Below are 14,155 nucleotides of genomic sequence, written 5' to 3'. Positions count from 1 at the left end.
GTCCAGAACTGGAATACAGGCTCTGGACTCATAGTGGCTTCTTTCCTCCTCCTTCTGGGCTGCCTTAGCACATGCAAGGTAGGGATTCCCACTTTCCCAGAGAGCCCAGACTTCGAGGCAGTGGGGCCTGCGGCTCAGCCCTGGTTGTTCCCTGTGCACCTTAGGAGAGCTGGGGTTCTGATGGCAGCTAGATTTCCAGGCTCCTCGAACCCTCACCTGAATGTCATGGTGCACCCGGGAATCCAGCTTGGATACCTGTGGCCTCTAGGGGGCTGGAATGGGCCTTTCCCCAGTCCTGATAAAGGGGGTCAGAGGCAAACTGCTCAACAGTGTGAGTGACTTTGTAAGTGGCCTTAACTTAGACTTAGCCATTCACCAAGCTGCCCCAAGTACTTCCCAGTTGGCCTTTAACGGGGTTTTGTAGGCTGCAAATACTTCCCTTGAGACCCCCCACTGCCCTGTCTGTGATGTCACACTCCTAAGCTGCTCCTGAAAAGCTGGATGTGCCTGGTCACTCTGTGTTCCTGTCCCTCCCGAGATAGTTGTACTATGTTTAGCTACCTTGGGAGAGGTTAGCTCGGGAGGAGAACAGGACTGTATTATGGACGACAAGGGAGCGCCATTTTCCTGCTTTAAGGCTCAGGGAGAGTCCCTCTGGCCCTCCACCCTCCCTCAGGAAACCAGAGGAGGCTCAGCATAGCAGGAAGATGAGAGAGCAGAGCCGGACAACCCCAGAGACCCGTGACCAGCAGGACCCAGCAGACAGCAAGCATTGACTCCCTCCCTGAGCGGTGGGGAAGGTGCTGGGTGGGAGCCACACTCCTACCAACGTGAGCCCTTGCTGCCCCGGCCCTGTGCTGTGTGCCATGAGGCAAAGAAGATGCCCCCCCCCCTCCCCTAGAGTGGAGAATTCAGGGGTGAGAGATCTGTGTGGGAGGGCAGTGTGATCCTGGAGAATGTTTCTTGGGGAGATCTGCTCTGAGCTGGACCTGGTATGCTGGGTAAAAATGGGAAGGAGAGAGGCCCTGATGAGGAATTTTGGGGGCTAGCCCTGAGGTAAGCCAGCTTTGGCATAGACTTTCCTTCCTTGCTGCCCCAGGTTTTTCAACATTAGGGCCCCAAGACCCAGAAAGGAGTGACCACATGGAAGCTGGGGTCTTCTGATGGCCTTGCTGGGGTTTTTGCGAGGGGACCTGATGGGCTGTGGGCTTTGGCCTGGGCCTGCCTGTGGCATTCTTATGTTGGAAGGGGCCAGCCCTCCTCCCAGGGCAGGAGGCTACCTGTTAGGTCCCTCTGGTGGCAGTCTGGGCCTTCTCATTTTTGGTGAACTTCTAAAGCCTGGTGCAGATTATGGGTTGACTGGTCCAACCCTAGTCTGCCGAGACACCAGGGTGGCTCAGTCAGTTAAACTGAGTGCCTTCTGCTCAGATCATGATCCTAGGGTCCTAGGATTGAGTCCCACATCCTGCTGCTTGCTCAGCAGGGAGCCTGCTTCTCTCTCTGCCTGCTGCTCCCCCTGCTTATGCTCTTTCTCTCTCTCCCCCTCTCCCCCGCCTCTGACAAATAAAATAAAATCTTTGTGAATCCTGGCTCTGCCACTGCTGATTGACCTTGGGCATGTTACCTCTTCCTGGAGCCTCAGTATTCTCATCTCCAAAATGGGATAAAGTCCCCCTACCTCACACTTGAGGGGGTGGCTCAGCCCAAATCCTGAGATGCAGAGACACTCAGTAGGTCCCTCCCCAAGGTAACCGGGGCGGGCCCTGGGGTGGGGAGAAGGAGGGGCCAGAAAGAGTAGACCTAAGGACGGCTTTCCCAGTGCTACTGCCCACCCCACACGCAGCGCACGAGCTCCTCAAAGCCGGGAATGCCCACCAGAATCAAGGAGCAGAGGTTCTTGTCCCCGTGAGCCTCATGCTCCCCAGACTGCTGCTGTAGGCCTCCCCTGCCCACGGTCGGGGCCGCACCAGAGCCATGTCCCTTGGTGAGCCTCACCCAGCGGGAGACTGAGCAACACCCCCCAGGGAGTATAGGGCCTGACCCAAGGCTCTCGGTTTCCCCACCAGGAGTGGCCTGCAGCGCCATCCTCATGTACACATTCTGCACCGACTGCTGGCTCATCGCCGTGCTCTACTTCACCTGGCTGGTGTTTGACTGGAACACGCCCAAGAAAGGTAGGCGCACGACCGCCTTGCCCTTGGAACCCTCCCTCCCCGCAATGCAGCTGAAGTTCCCCAGTGTGGGGGCTGCCCCTTTTTACTCAGCACCTGCTCCATGAGAAGTGGGGAGCTAGGCCAGGCTGTGGTTTCTGGGGCGGGGGGTGGAAAGCTCCTCGGAGGGCACAGTCCTGGTCCTTAGAGGAGCTCAGAGGAGCTCACAGTGCCCTCCCAGGGGCTCACACTCAGTCAAGGGTTTGCCTGCCTGGAGGGGACAAAGGTGGGACAGGACCCAGTGGGAAGCGGTGGAGGGAGAAGATGCTCCGCAGGGTGACAGTCCCCTAATTCAGGGTCCCAGACTGACTCCATCTTCTCTGCCTTACCTGAGTGTCCCCTGCCCCTATTCCCGCTCCTTCCCAACACTGTGTTTTGTTCCCTGGAAGGTGGCAGGAGGTCACAGTGGGTCCGAAACTGGGCTGTGTGGCGCTACTTTCGAGACTACTTTCCCATCCAGGTAAAGGCTCGTGGGTGTTAACCTGGGAGGTGGGGGGACAGGCCGGGAATCTGAGTGAGAGCTTTATCTCACCATCTGAGGTTACCCCATGCAGAGTTCAACCCCGCGACCCCTTCCACTGTGACTGTCTATTCATGTTCTACCCCTCCTTATGCAGGATTTGAGATGATGTAGGGTACATTCGGTGTCATGCCAGGTAAAAACCAAAATCAAGACCTGAAGGAAAAGCTGCTAGTGGTTTAGCTGTGAGGGTCAACAGAGTTGCAGTAGTTGAGTTTGCTCCCTGGTCGCCGAGGCAAAAAGGGAAACATGATGGTTGTTGGTTTTTCTTTTGGGCAAGGACAAAGCATGCTAGTTTCTCAGGGAAACAAGGCTTGTTCTAGCATTTGGAGCTAAAAGAGGTTTCCGACGCTGAGATCCTTAGTGATATAAGGAGCATGTTACAATAGCAGATATTATGCTTACCTGCCTTTCAGTGAATACTAAAGACATAAGTGAAAAGGGCAGCAATTTTACCAAGGGCAATAGCAAAGTAGTTCCAAGTCCATCTGACCTGAACCACGGATACGACTTCAAGCCGTAGGTGTGAGGGGCTTTTTCTTCCTTCTGAAGCTCTGATAGAATATTGCTTCTCTCAGCCAGCTGCGGGTTGCCCACTGGGGCTCCTAACCAGGGAATTAGGGCCCAGGAAATTAGATGTGCCATGAAAGACAGTGAGACCCTAGTTCTGAAGTGCGCAGGGAATGCTTCTGGAGGACGTGCTCCTAGAACTCCATCTTCAAGATGAATAGCACTAAAGAGGCATGCAAAAGAGGAACACTGAGGCACCTGAGTTTGAGAAGAAGCCTGTGGTGCGGGGGATGTTGAGGAGGTAGATTGGGGAAGGAGGATTTCCATTTATCCGGAGCCTTCTAGAAACCCACACCTTTCCTCAAGGAGTTCCCGCTAACCCTCTCAGTATCCTGTGAGGCGGGTATTCATTGTATCCCTTTTTCACAGAAGAAAAACTGAAGGTCAGAGAGGAGTAAAGCTGAAGGAGGCTAGTAGTATTTTGAGCTGAAATTCTACTTGCTGCCTTGCCTCAGAATTCTGGATCTGAGAATTCTGGATCCCCCCACAGCATGCTGCCTCCCTATGTAGCATGAGCTGTAGGAAACGAGCTCCGGGACTCTAGCTTCCCTCAGGTTTGGAGGAAGCGCCCAGTATGACCCTGAGTGAAACCCCATCCCTTCCAGCCTGCAGTCTCCCCATCTGAAGCAAGTTTAGACTAAGCTGGTCTCTGGGTTTCCTTCCTGCGGCACCACCATTGGCTGCTCTGGGACCCCCGTGCTGGTCTTCTAAGGACCTGTCTTCTCTGGGACCACCATCCAGGTCCTGACAAGATAAGTGGTGGCTTAGTCGGGACTTTTTCTCATCTTTTTATTGACCCCATTCCAGAGGTCTACAAGCCACGCTGGCAAGGCAGAGGCCATGTGGGCAGTGCTGGGGGTTTGTGGCTAACTCTGGCAGGATCCCGAAGGTTTTTCCTGCAGGGGAAAGACCTGTCTGGCCAGCTCACCGAGCACCCCAGCACTGGCACACCCTAGCTGCTGAGGGTGACCCAGCAGAAGGCAGTGGGGTCTGAAGAGCCAAGACGGCATGTGTGAGAGGGAATGTGAGCGCGGGGCAGGGTGGTGTATATTTGCTGCTGTGAGTCAGTGACTGAGACATCCTGGCGTGCTGCCCAGAGGAGGTGGCCGGGTAACCCTACATTCCTCCACTGCTCTCAGTTTTGGGAGGAAGCTCCCTCTGCTCACCACAGCCTGAGCCAGTTTTCCCAGGATCCTTGGGGTCAGGACGCCTGCTCTTCCCTCTCCCTGACCCCATCTCTCTGGCTGCAAGGAATTTAAGGCTGCTATTGCTGGGACAGTGCTACATGATCAGACCTGACCCTGTCATTCTGAAAGTGAGGAGACTCAGTCCCAAAGACAGGCATGGTCTGGTCCAGGTTGCATGGCGAGTCCATTCCAGCATTAGTACTGGAATCCTAGCCCCAGGCTCTTTCCCAATGAATTCCTGCTGCCTGTTTCTCTGGGAGAGATTCCATCCCAGATTTCCTCACTGGATTGAGCCCCACTTCCTGGGTCTCCCTCCATCTGCTTTGTGGTTAGAGAGCTGGGTTGTGTTCCTGCTCTGTTGCTCTATTCTCTGACCCGCGGTTGCTGGGCTCTGTGCTAGGCACAGGGACATGGAAGGGTCAGCCCTGGTCCCCCTCACGTAGGCTCACCATCTAGCTAATTCTGCTAGACTTTGTCACTTTCTGCCCAAAGGACCACAGACATGCTTTCTCAAGCTCACGGAGCCTCATTAGCCTTACTTGCAAAATGGAGCTGTTCATACTGTTAAGGAGTAGTAAATTATGGGTGGAGATGAGGGATTGTGGACTCTCTTCTCTCTGCTGGGACCCTTACTTCAGGGATCAGGCCACAATGATCAGAGCAGCCTGCCCCTCTGGAAGATTCCTCGAGTCCAATAGCCCCACTCACCACCCAAAATGGGACGACCCAATGACCGTTGGTCGGAGCTGGGATAAGCAGGTGCCTTTCCTCACTGATGTCCACATTTCTAAAAGAATCAAAACAAAACCCTGTGTCCCTTTTTGCCCCTCTGTTCCAAGAAGTCAGCTGGGAACTGGAGCCACAGGACACATGTGGGTTGGCCCTGGGAGGGCCCCTGGGTACCAGAACCCAAGCCAGCCTGGGCCTGAGGCGAGCCAGGTCCTGGAGCCTTGGCCTGGGCTGCTCTTGCCCACAGGTGAGCTTGGCCAAGCCTCTGATCCTCAGGGCCTCAGGCTACTCTTCTGTGTGGGGAGTATTGGGCCTTGGTGACCTGATGTCCGAGCTGATGCTTTGGGATGTTTTTTGTGGCCTCCCGGCCCTCCCCCTTCTCTCAGCCTCTTGCCAGGGGTTATGCAATGATCTCTAGCTATAACCATCCACCCACCTTTCCCCTGCTTCCTCCTTTGTATAGCTCTCTGCTGCCAGAGCCACTCAGGGAGCCCTGAGAGCATCCCTCCTCCCAGCACAGGAGGGCTCATGCGTTAGCAGCCGCCACCAGGACCACCAGCTCCCTGAAAGAGGAGAGCCAATGCCTGGGTCACCTATCCCTGAGTTACAGGCAGGATTTCTGGAGAGGAAACTAGGAAAGGCTGAGCTTAGAGTGATCTCTCTGTCCATCTGCTTCATTTCTTGCATGGTCCTACTGATGCCCAGAGAGGAGGGACTGTCCCGAGGTCCCAAAGCAAGTCAGTAGCGGGGCTGGTATTGGAACCAAAGCTATCTGCTTCAGGACCCATGTTTTCATTTCTCTCTTCCTCTGCTGTGTGTCCTGTGGTATGAGTTTAAGCAAATTTCTGCTCCTCTCTGATTCTGAATTTCTTCTGTTTGATGCCGGGGTAGGACAAGCTTATCTGAGTACCTTTCCTGCCCTTGGGAGGCAGGGTGGGAAGAACGACTTGCCGGGAGTGTGTCCCAGACTCATGTTAGTCACGGGGCCTGGCCTGGGCACCTTGTTGGGCTGAGACTTTGCCACGGGAAACAGGGGACATGAGAGCAAGCATGTCAACAGAGACTTCATCAACAGTGCCTTCCTTCTCCCTACAGAATGGACACTCTGTCCAGCCCTGGTGGCAGGGGAGTATGGCTTGAAGACAGATCAAAGCTGTATCAGCCTGCTTTCTTCTGCGGACAGCTCCAAGGGCCATTAACCTGCAGCGTGTCCCAAGGCAGCTCACTTAGTCAAAAGTCCCACCAGACAGATGTGTGGGGTGGGGGATGGGAGTGAAGAAGGCAGCTGTGGGGCACCTGAGTGGCTCATTGGTTGGGCATCCCACTCTTGATTTCGGCTCAGATCTGACCGCAGGGTCATGAGATCGAGTCCCCTATAGGGCTTGGAGCCTACACAAGATTCTCTCACTTTCTCTGCCTCTCCCCACCCTGCTCACTTGCACATTCTCTCTTAAAAAAAAAAAAAAAAAGAAAGAAAGAAAAGAAAAGAAAACTGCAAAGAAAAGAAAAAGAGCCAGCTGACCTTGCACCAGGTAACATATTTTCATCCCAGTGACTTAGAGAAAAGCCCATTGGGTGACTCTATCTAGAGAGGGAAGAGGATGGCCAGCTCCTTTCTCTAGGCCTTTTTCCACCTTGCAATCAAAGCAACAGCCTAGACCAGGGCTCTTCCGGTGCGTTTTGCACATAGGACTCCCAAACCCAGCCTTCAGTTCCAGAGCAGTAACAAGGGCACTGTTGGCTGCCTCTACTCTTCCCTTGACACAATCCTACTGTGCGGAAGCCAGCTCCAGGTTCCAGCTTTACTGCAAGCTAGCATGGTGGGCACACCTGCTCTTTAGGAGGAGAACTCTCAGAACAATCTCCTTGCCATGCTCATGTAAAGCCAGGCCCACTTTTAGAACCCCTCTTTCTGCCCCCTCCCCAATAATCGTGGCTTACACTGCTGCCATTTATGTAATGGGCAGCAAAGCACGAGCTGGGTTTTGAGCAGCTTTAAGGTGCTTGCCAAAGGCAAGGTGGGGGAAGGAGTACCGAGGGCCTGAACAGCAGGGGGTGGAACTCAGGGGGTCTTGCTCCCACATGTCCCTGCAGTCATAGCCCTGGGAATGGTGTTGGCCACCATCTGCTCCATCCCCCTCTGGCCTCTGTCACCTGAAGCTTCAGATTTCCATTTCCTGGGGCCAGACACCAGCACCCCTCCCCCAAATTGAGCACCAGGTCCTTTCCCTAGCCTGGGGTTCCCAAACTGGGAGTCATGGAAAACCCAGGCTGTTGACATTCCAGCAGTGGCTAGCGGCTCTGCCTCCAGCTGACACGCGTGCAAAGATATGGGCACTTTCCAGCCTGGGAAGGAAGTCGGGGGTGTTATCGACAGCACCCCCTAGAGGCAGGGCACCCACAGGACCAAAATGTTCATATGCCTGGCCCCAGGACTTGTGATTTCTAGAAGTGTGTCAAACAATCACATATGCAGACGACAATAAGGTATTTGTGGAAGCGTTATTTCTGAAGGGAATTTTGGAAGGTTTTTAAAGATCCATCCGTTGGAGTTTGATTAAAATTCTAGTGCATGCATGGGGCACCTGGGTGGCTCAGTGGGTTAAACCTCTGCCTTCGGCTCAGGTCATGATCTCAGGGTCCTGGGATCGAGCCCCGCATCGGGCTCTCTGCTCAGCAGGGAGCCTGCTTCTCCCCCTCTCTCTCTCTGACTGCCTCTCTGCCTGCTTGTGATCTCTCTCTCTCCATCAAATAAATAAAAAAATTTTTAAAAAAAAAATTCTAGTGCATGCAACATAGCTATGCAACAGGATAATGAAGCCAAGAGAGACGTGGCTGGTGGACTGTGATAGGAAAAGTAGTTATGATAGGGTTGGTAGAAAATTATGTAAAAATGAGGGGTGCCTGGGTGGCTCAGTCAGTTAAGTGTCTGCCTTCAGGTCATGGTCCTGGGGTGCTGGGATTGAGCCTCATGTCAGGCTCCCTGCTCAGTAGGGTGTGTGCTGCTCCCTCTCCCTCTGCTGCTCATGCTTGCTCTATCTCTGTCAAATAAATAAATAAATAAATATATTTAAAAAAAGAAAATCATGTAAAAATGATAGCAACCGATGTGCCCTTAACTTTGTGGTTTTTAAAAAAAGAGCACGTGTATATTTGAGTAACCAAAGAACTCACCACATCAGAGTGGTTTATCAGGAGGAGATAGGACAGGCACTCTGGATTATTTTTTGACTTTTTCCTGTATTTTTAAAAATGCTCCTTAATAATTCACTATTTTTCTAATCAGAAAAGAAGTGATGTTTCTGAACAAAATAAACCTTGCTCTCCAGTGCTCTTAGCACCATCTACCCCCACCATGTCCCAGGCAATGCTGGGCAGGAGCCTCAGAGTCTAGGGCAACTTTACACTACTCCCACCCCCGCCAAGCCACCAACCCCAGGGCAGGGACAAAGCCAATTCGTTCTTTAGAGCATCCCGGGACAGCTTTGTTGATAGTATCACAGGTCAGCTGCCTGGCTGGCCCCCTGCCCCTGCTAGGGCTGGCACAGGCCTGTGGCTTGCCCTTGTCCTTCCTAAATAGAGCACGAGCCGAGCCTGGCTTCCTGGAAGGAAGTTTCCATTCAGACCCGCTGCACTGTCTCTTCTCTGGCCAAACTAAGGGACATGGACTTTACCTTGACAAAAACTGGACCCCCCTCTTTATCTGAGAGCAGCAGGGGGTGGATGAGGAGAATGAACCCTGGAGGAGGGTGGGCAGGAGGCTAGCAGGGCGCAGGTGAGAGCACCTGGTGTGTCTGGCTGGAGAGGTGAGGGAATGAGAGGGCAAGTTTCTCACTCCCTTCCCAGGGACTCACAGTCTCAGTGGCAGTTGCCACGAGTCTCAGGCGTGCAGAGTCGCATGGGGTGTTCAGCGCACTGGGTCCTTCCCCCATCTTCTGGGCTCATCCCAGCACCCGTCTCCCAGCATTTCCTCTGACCTGAGCTTTTTCCCTGCAGCTGGTGAAGACGCACAACTTGCTGACCACCAGGAACTACATCTTCGGGTACCACCCGCATGGCATCATGGGCCTGGGTGCCTTCTGTAACTTCAGCACCGAGGCCACAGAAGTGAGCAAGAAGTTCCCCGGCATAAGGCCCTACCTGGCCACACTGGCCGGCAACTTCCGGATGCCCGTGCTGAGGGAATACCTAATGTCTGGAGGTGAGGGGCCTCCTCTGCCTTCCCCTGCCAGGCTCTGCTGTCCAGACCTGAGCCTCTCCACTGAGTGAGGGGATAGAGGGAGCAGGAGGCCAATACACCATGTCCCAGTGGCTGGTTGTGTGTGGAGAAACATAGAGGGCCCCAGGCATGGTGGACCAGGTCTGAGCAGGAGAGCTGTCCATACAGTCTTCAGGACTTAGCTTGAATAACAAAGTCCCTAGGAAGCCTTCTCCGACCTTGTACTGCCCTTTGCACAACCACATTGCTGCCGGTGGTGCTGTCCTTATCCACCTGCTGTGACCCCTGCCACCCTAACTCCCCAGTATCCCCCAGCACCTTGCAGGAGCCTGGCAGAGCTAGGACCTCAAGGAATGTTTGCCCAAATGAACGAGTTCCCTAAACAACCTCATATCGTTATCCCCATTTTACAGATAAGCAAGTCAAGGCTCAGAGAAAGAAATAGCTCAGGCAGGGCTGTATAGCTTCTAGGGGCTGGCTCAGGTCTGGAGCCCAAGTCCAGGGCTCGTTCTGTTCATGCCTGGCTATAAGCAGGGGGTAGGGAGTGCACTTGTGGGCAGCCCTGACTCTGTCCTTCTCCCTGCCAGGCATCTGCCCTGTCAACAGGGACACCATAGACTACTTGCTTTCAAAGAACGGGAGTGGCAATGCCATCATCATCGTGGTGGGGGGCGCAGCCGAGTCCCTGAGCTCCATGCCTGGCAAGAATGCGGTCACCCTACGCAATCGCAAGGGCTTTGTAAAACTGGCCCTACGCCATGGGTGAGTGCCCCCTCCACACGCACACACACACACACATGCATGCGTGCACCAGTGTGCACTGCATACACGGCCCTCCAAGGCTTTGTTTGGCCCCAGCAGAGCAACTCCTTGGCTCCTGGAGGCAAGGCCCAGACCCTAGGAAGACCTCGATGAGAGTTTGCTGTCCTGTGGAGGGGGGAGGTGGGAGGCCGGAGCTGCAGACCTAAGTTTGCCCAAGTGCAGCCTGAGTGTCTGAGCCGAGCAGAAATTTAGTCTATGCACCCTGAGCCCTTGCAGATGGGTGGAGAGGCCAGGCTTCTGTGCGGGACTGTGTACCCTCAGGCCAACCTGTGTTATGCCGCTAGGAGAGCAAGCACAAGGCCCACAGTTAGGGTGTCATGGACCCTGGCTTCTCCCTTCCAGAGCTGACCTTGTTCCCACCTACTCCTTCGGGGAGAATGAAGTCTACAAACAGGTGATCTTTGAGGAGGGCTCTTGGGGCCGATGGGTCCAGAAGAAGTTCCAGAAGTACATTGGCTTTGCCCCGTGCATCTTCCATGGCCGAGGCCTCTTCTCCTCTGACACATGGGGGCTGGTGCCCTACTCCAAACCCATCACCACCGTTGGTGAGCTCCCCTGCCTGCAGCCCCTGACCTCGGGGCATCCCCTTGCTGGTTTGTAGTGGAGTTAAGATTCACACCCAGGATCTGAGGTCCTCTGATGTCCATGCTGTAAACCTCGTGGATGTGGACCTGTTTGGGCGCTGATGGGAATGGCGAGTGGGGGTGGGGAGTGGGCAGTGGGGAATGAGTTCCATTACCATGAGCCAAGCAGTGCCAGGTGAGAAAACCGGACCCATCAGTCCGTGTGCGCAGAGCCTGCAAGTCTATGAGGGAAGACCGGGAAGACCAGTCTGTTAAGCAAAGACCAAGAGGGTGTGTGTGGGGAATGTGCAGCGTGCTCTGGGGGGTTATAGTGGACCTCAGAAAAGAGGTGACTCTTACACCCTAGCTGAAGAGGAATTACCTAGCAAAAGAGAAGAGGAGAGATTTGTTGGAAGCATGAGCCCGAGTGGACTTCCCACAGCAAAACTGTGTAGATTTTTGAGGAACAGAAAGAAAAACATCAACGTGAATGGAGCATAGGCCTCTGAGTAGTATAGCAAGAAAACCGGCTGCACTTGTCCCTCAGCCATGTTGTTCTGGGTGTGTGTGTGTGTGTGTGTTTCACAAGCCAGAGGTCACACACAAGTGTGTAGGCCACCAGGCGTGGACTTTCAGGCTCAAAGTTCACATAGATACTAGTCAGGTGTTTTGCTTTGTATCTTTACAAAGTCTAACTTCCTGCACCTTGGGTCCCAGACCCAAACTCACTATCTGCTCTCATTACACACAAATCTCATTCCAGGCCTGATCGCTCTGAGGCAGCAGGGACATTTCCATGTGCAGATGTGGCTGGAGAGGGACAGGTCCTGTGGGCCATGTGAAGGGGTTTACGCTTCCTCTTAAGAAAGGAGATCCTTAAGAATGGAATCCTTTAGAAGGCTTGAGGGTTTCAGGGAGGAGAGGTTCACGACTGCACTTTCAAGTGATTCTTGGGCTGCTGGATAGCCAGTGGGTTACCAGGGTCAAAATGGAAGCCCCCCAAAACACGTGCAGATGCCTCTCTGGCAGCCGTTGGGGACCGAGATGGTGACTGCAGGGATGGAAGGAAAAGGCGTGAACTGGGGAGAAATTTCCAAAATGTCTTTGCCAGGGCTTCGGGGTGAGTTGGGTGTGGAGATGCAGGAAATCGAGCAATGCGTGCGTGGATGAATGTTGCCGCCCCTAGGAGGAAGGATTCCTTGGGACAGGTGAGGGAACTGAGGCTCAGAGAGGCAATGTGACTTGCCCAGAGTGGGGCAAGAACAATGCCATTACTTGCTCCCAGAGCCCTCTCAGGAACTGCCTGTCAAGGGCAGTGGGGACAACCTGAGCTGGAGCATAGTTAGCACAGTTCCCGGTATGTGGCTGGCACTGGGCATGGGGTCACTGCCATCAGCGGTACGGGAGGCTCTCAGGAAGAGTGGCCTGAGTGGGCTGACTAACCAGAGGCCTCTGCCCCATCCCCACAGTGGGTGAGCCCATCACCATCCCCAAGCTGGAGCACCCGACCCAGCAGGACATAGACCTGTACCACACCATGTACATGGAGGCCCTGGTGAACCTCTTCAACAAGCACAAGACCAAGTTCGGCCTCCCGGAGACCGAGGTTCTCGAGGTGAACTGAGCCCACCAGCAGAAGTCAGCTCCTGGGAGAAATCAGCTACAAATCCTTTTCTACCAAGTTCTCGAATGCTTTTTTGTTCTGTAAATTTGGAAGCGTCATGGGTGTCTGTGGGTTATTTAAAAGAAATTATAATAATTTTGTTAAACCATTACAAATGTTAGGTCTTTTTTAAGAAGGAAAAAGAATATCTCAAGCTCTTTCACTTCCAGTTTGACCTGCTCTAGGTGGTGGCTAACACATCTGGGCTAACCCTTCTTCCTTTCCCAAAATCACAGAGAAAACTCAGTCCTGGTTGACTGGGAAAGAAGGACAGCCCTCTGCAGCTCAGGCCGGTTGGATTATTTGCTTTTTGCCACCGCAGAAGCCACTTGTAATACAAACACCTCTATTCCAAATTACCTACCCCACACTTAACCGCAGGACTGGTCCCCCTTACCAAGGGGAAGACTTGGAGAGCACAGTTGTCTCCATCTTGAAGAGTGCCGTGACGAGCATCTGGAATATTCCACTTGTGTCCAGCCAGTCTTTTAAATCTGAGGCCTCCAGAGCAAGAATAGGGGGTGACAATGACCCTGTGCCCAAATGCACCATCTCTCTGGGATCATTCAGCCACCGTGTCTGGTTGGAGTGACTGGTCCTCCACAGGGTGCTGACACAAACCCAGATCGACACGGACTTGGCCTGAATCACATACTTTCCCGTGGCCTCGATTTGTTTAACCCATACCCCCTAATGTGGCTGTGAGGAAAGGGTCCCTCTTCCCGTTCACAGAGGGGCCTGGCCTTCTGAGCAGCAGATTGGCCTTCAGGTCAGGAGGCCCCTGAACCCAAGCCTCGCATATTTGTGCCTTTCTGAGAGGTTAGGGGCCAGGGAAGAAATCCAGCCCCTCCTCTGCATGTTCTGTTTTCTTTCGATGGAGATTATTGTACCGTGTCAGACTTTTGTATTTTCCAAAATGAATAAATAAAAATGAGAGTCCTCTGTGAGTTCTTGCTGGGGCCACAACTGCACCTTGCTGCCAACACTTAGGGAAATCCTGGCCCCATCAGAGCTGCCTGCCAAGCTTTCCCCCGTGCTCCTTTGGGCTATGTGACCCTTTGTAGTATCCGTTATCCAGTGCTGTTTGACAGAATCCTCCAGAATGCTGTGGCTCCAAACAACATCGTGTCCACCACACAATCTGAGAGTCTGTAGCTGAGGTGTAGCTTAGCTGAGCCCTCGACTTCAGGGGCTCTCTCAAGGCCACAGTCAAGGTATCAAACAGGGCTGCCATCATCGTAAGGCTTGACTGGAGGAGGCTCCACTTCCAAGGTCATTCCTGTGGTGGTTTCTAGGGTTCGCTTCCTCACTGGCTATTAACCAGAGGCCACTCTTAGTTGCTTACCACATGGGCCTTTCCGTGGACTAACTCACGATGTGGCAGCTGTCTTCATCAGAGAGAGTAAGGAGGAGGAGCCAGAAAGAATGTGCAAGGTGGAAGTCACATTATTTTATAACTTAATCTCAGATGTGATGTCCTATCCCTTCTGCCATATTCTCTCCATTAGATGCAAGGGACTCCATTCCAACTTTCCTACTGCCTAAGTGCCCGCCCTTGCCATTCATTCATCCACTTCAAGGACCACTCCTCTGTGTATCCAGTGTTGGGTGCCTCATTGAGCTGGAACCTCAATGCCTAACTTGGGACTTGAAGGGTGACTGGAAGTTTGGC

The 14,155-nt window shown here is 53.5% G+C and overlaps 1 protein-coding gene across 1 annotated transcript in view; it reads left to right on the top strand.

Moving 5' to 3' along the window:
* The window catches only part of DGAT2 (diacylglycerol O-acyltransferase 2), a 31,847-nt gene extending 18,417 nt beyond the window's left edge, over window positions 1–13,430 (top strand). The window contains exons 3-8 of the mRNA XM_047692499.1: window positions 2,067–2,174; window positions 2,600–2,670; window positions 9,213–9,417; window positions 10,023–10,197; window positions 10,600–10,802; window positions 12,290–13,430. Of these exons, the coding sequence (XP_047548455.1) occupies window positions 2,067–2,174; window positions 2,600–2,670; window positions 9,213–9,417; window positions 10,023–10,197; window positions 10,600–10,802; window positions 12,290–12,444 (917 nt within the window). The 3' untranslated portion in view covers window positions 12,445–13,430. The remainder of the gene's footprint in view (window positions 1–2,066; window positions 2,175–2,599; window positions 2,671–9,212; window positions 9,418–10,022; window positions 10,198–10,599; window positions 10,803–12,289) is intronic.
* Window positions 13,431–14,155: the final 725 nt, after the last annotated feature.

This window comes from Lutra lutra, chromosome 10, assembly GCF_902655055.1.
Source record: "Lutra lutra chromosome 10, mLutLut1.2, whole genome shotgun sequence".
NCBI lineage: Eukaryota > Metazoa > Chordata > Mammalia > Carnivora > Mustelidae > Lutra > Lutra lutra.
The sequence above is the reverse complement of the archived record's forward strand: the minus strand, read 5'-3'. Positions and strand labels throughout refer to the sequence as shown.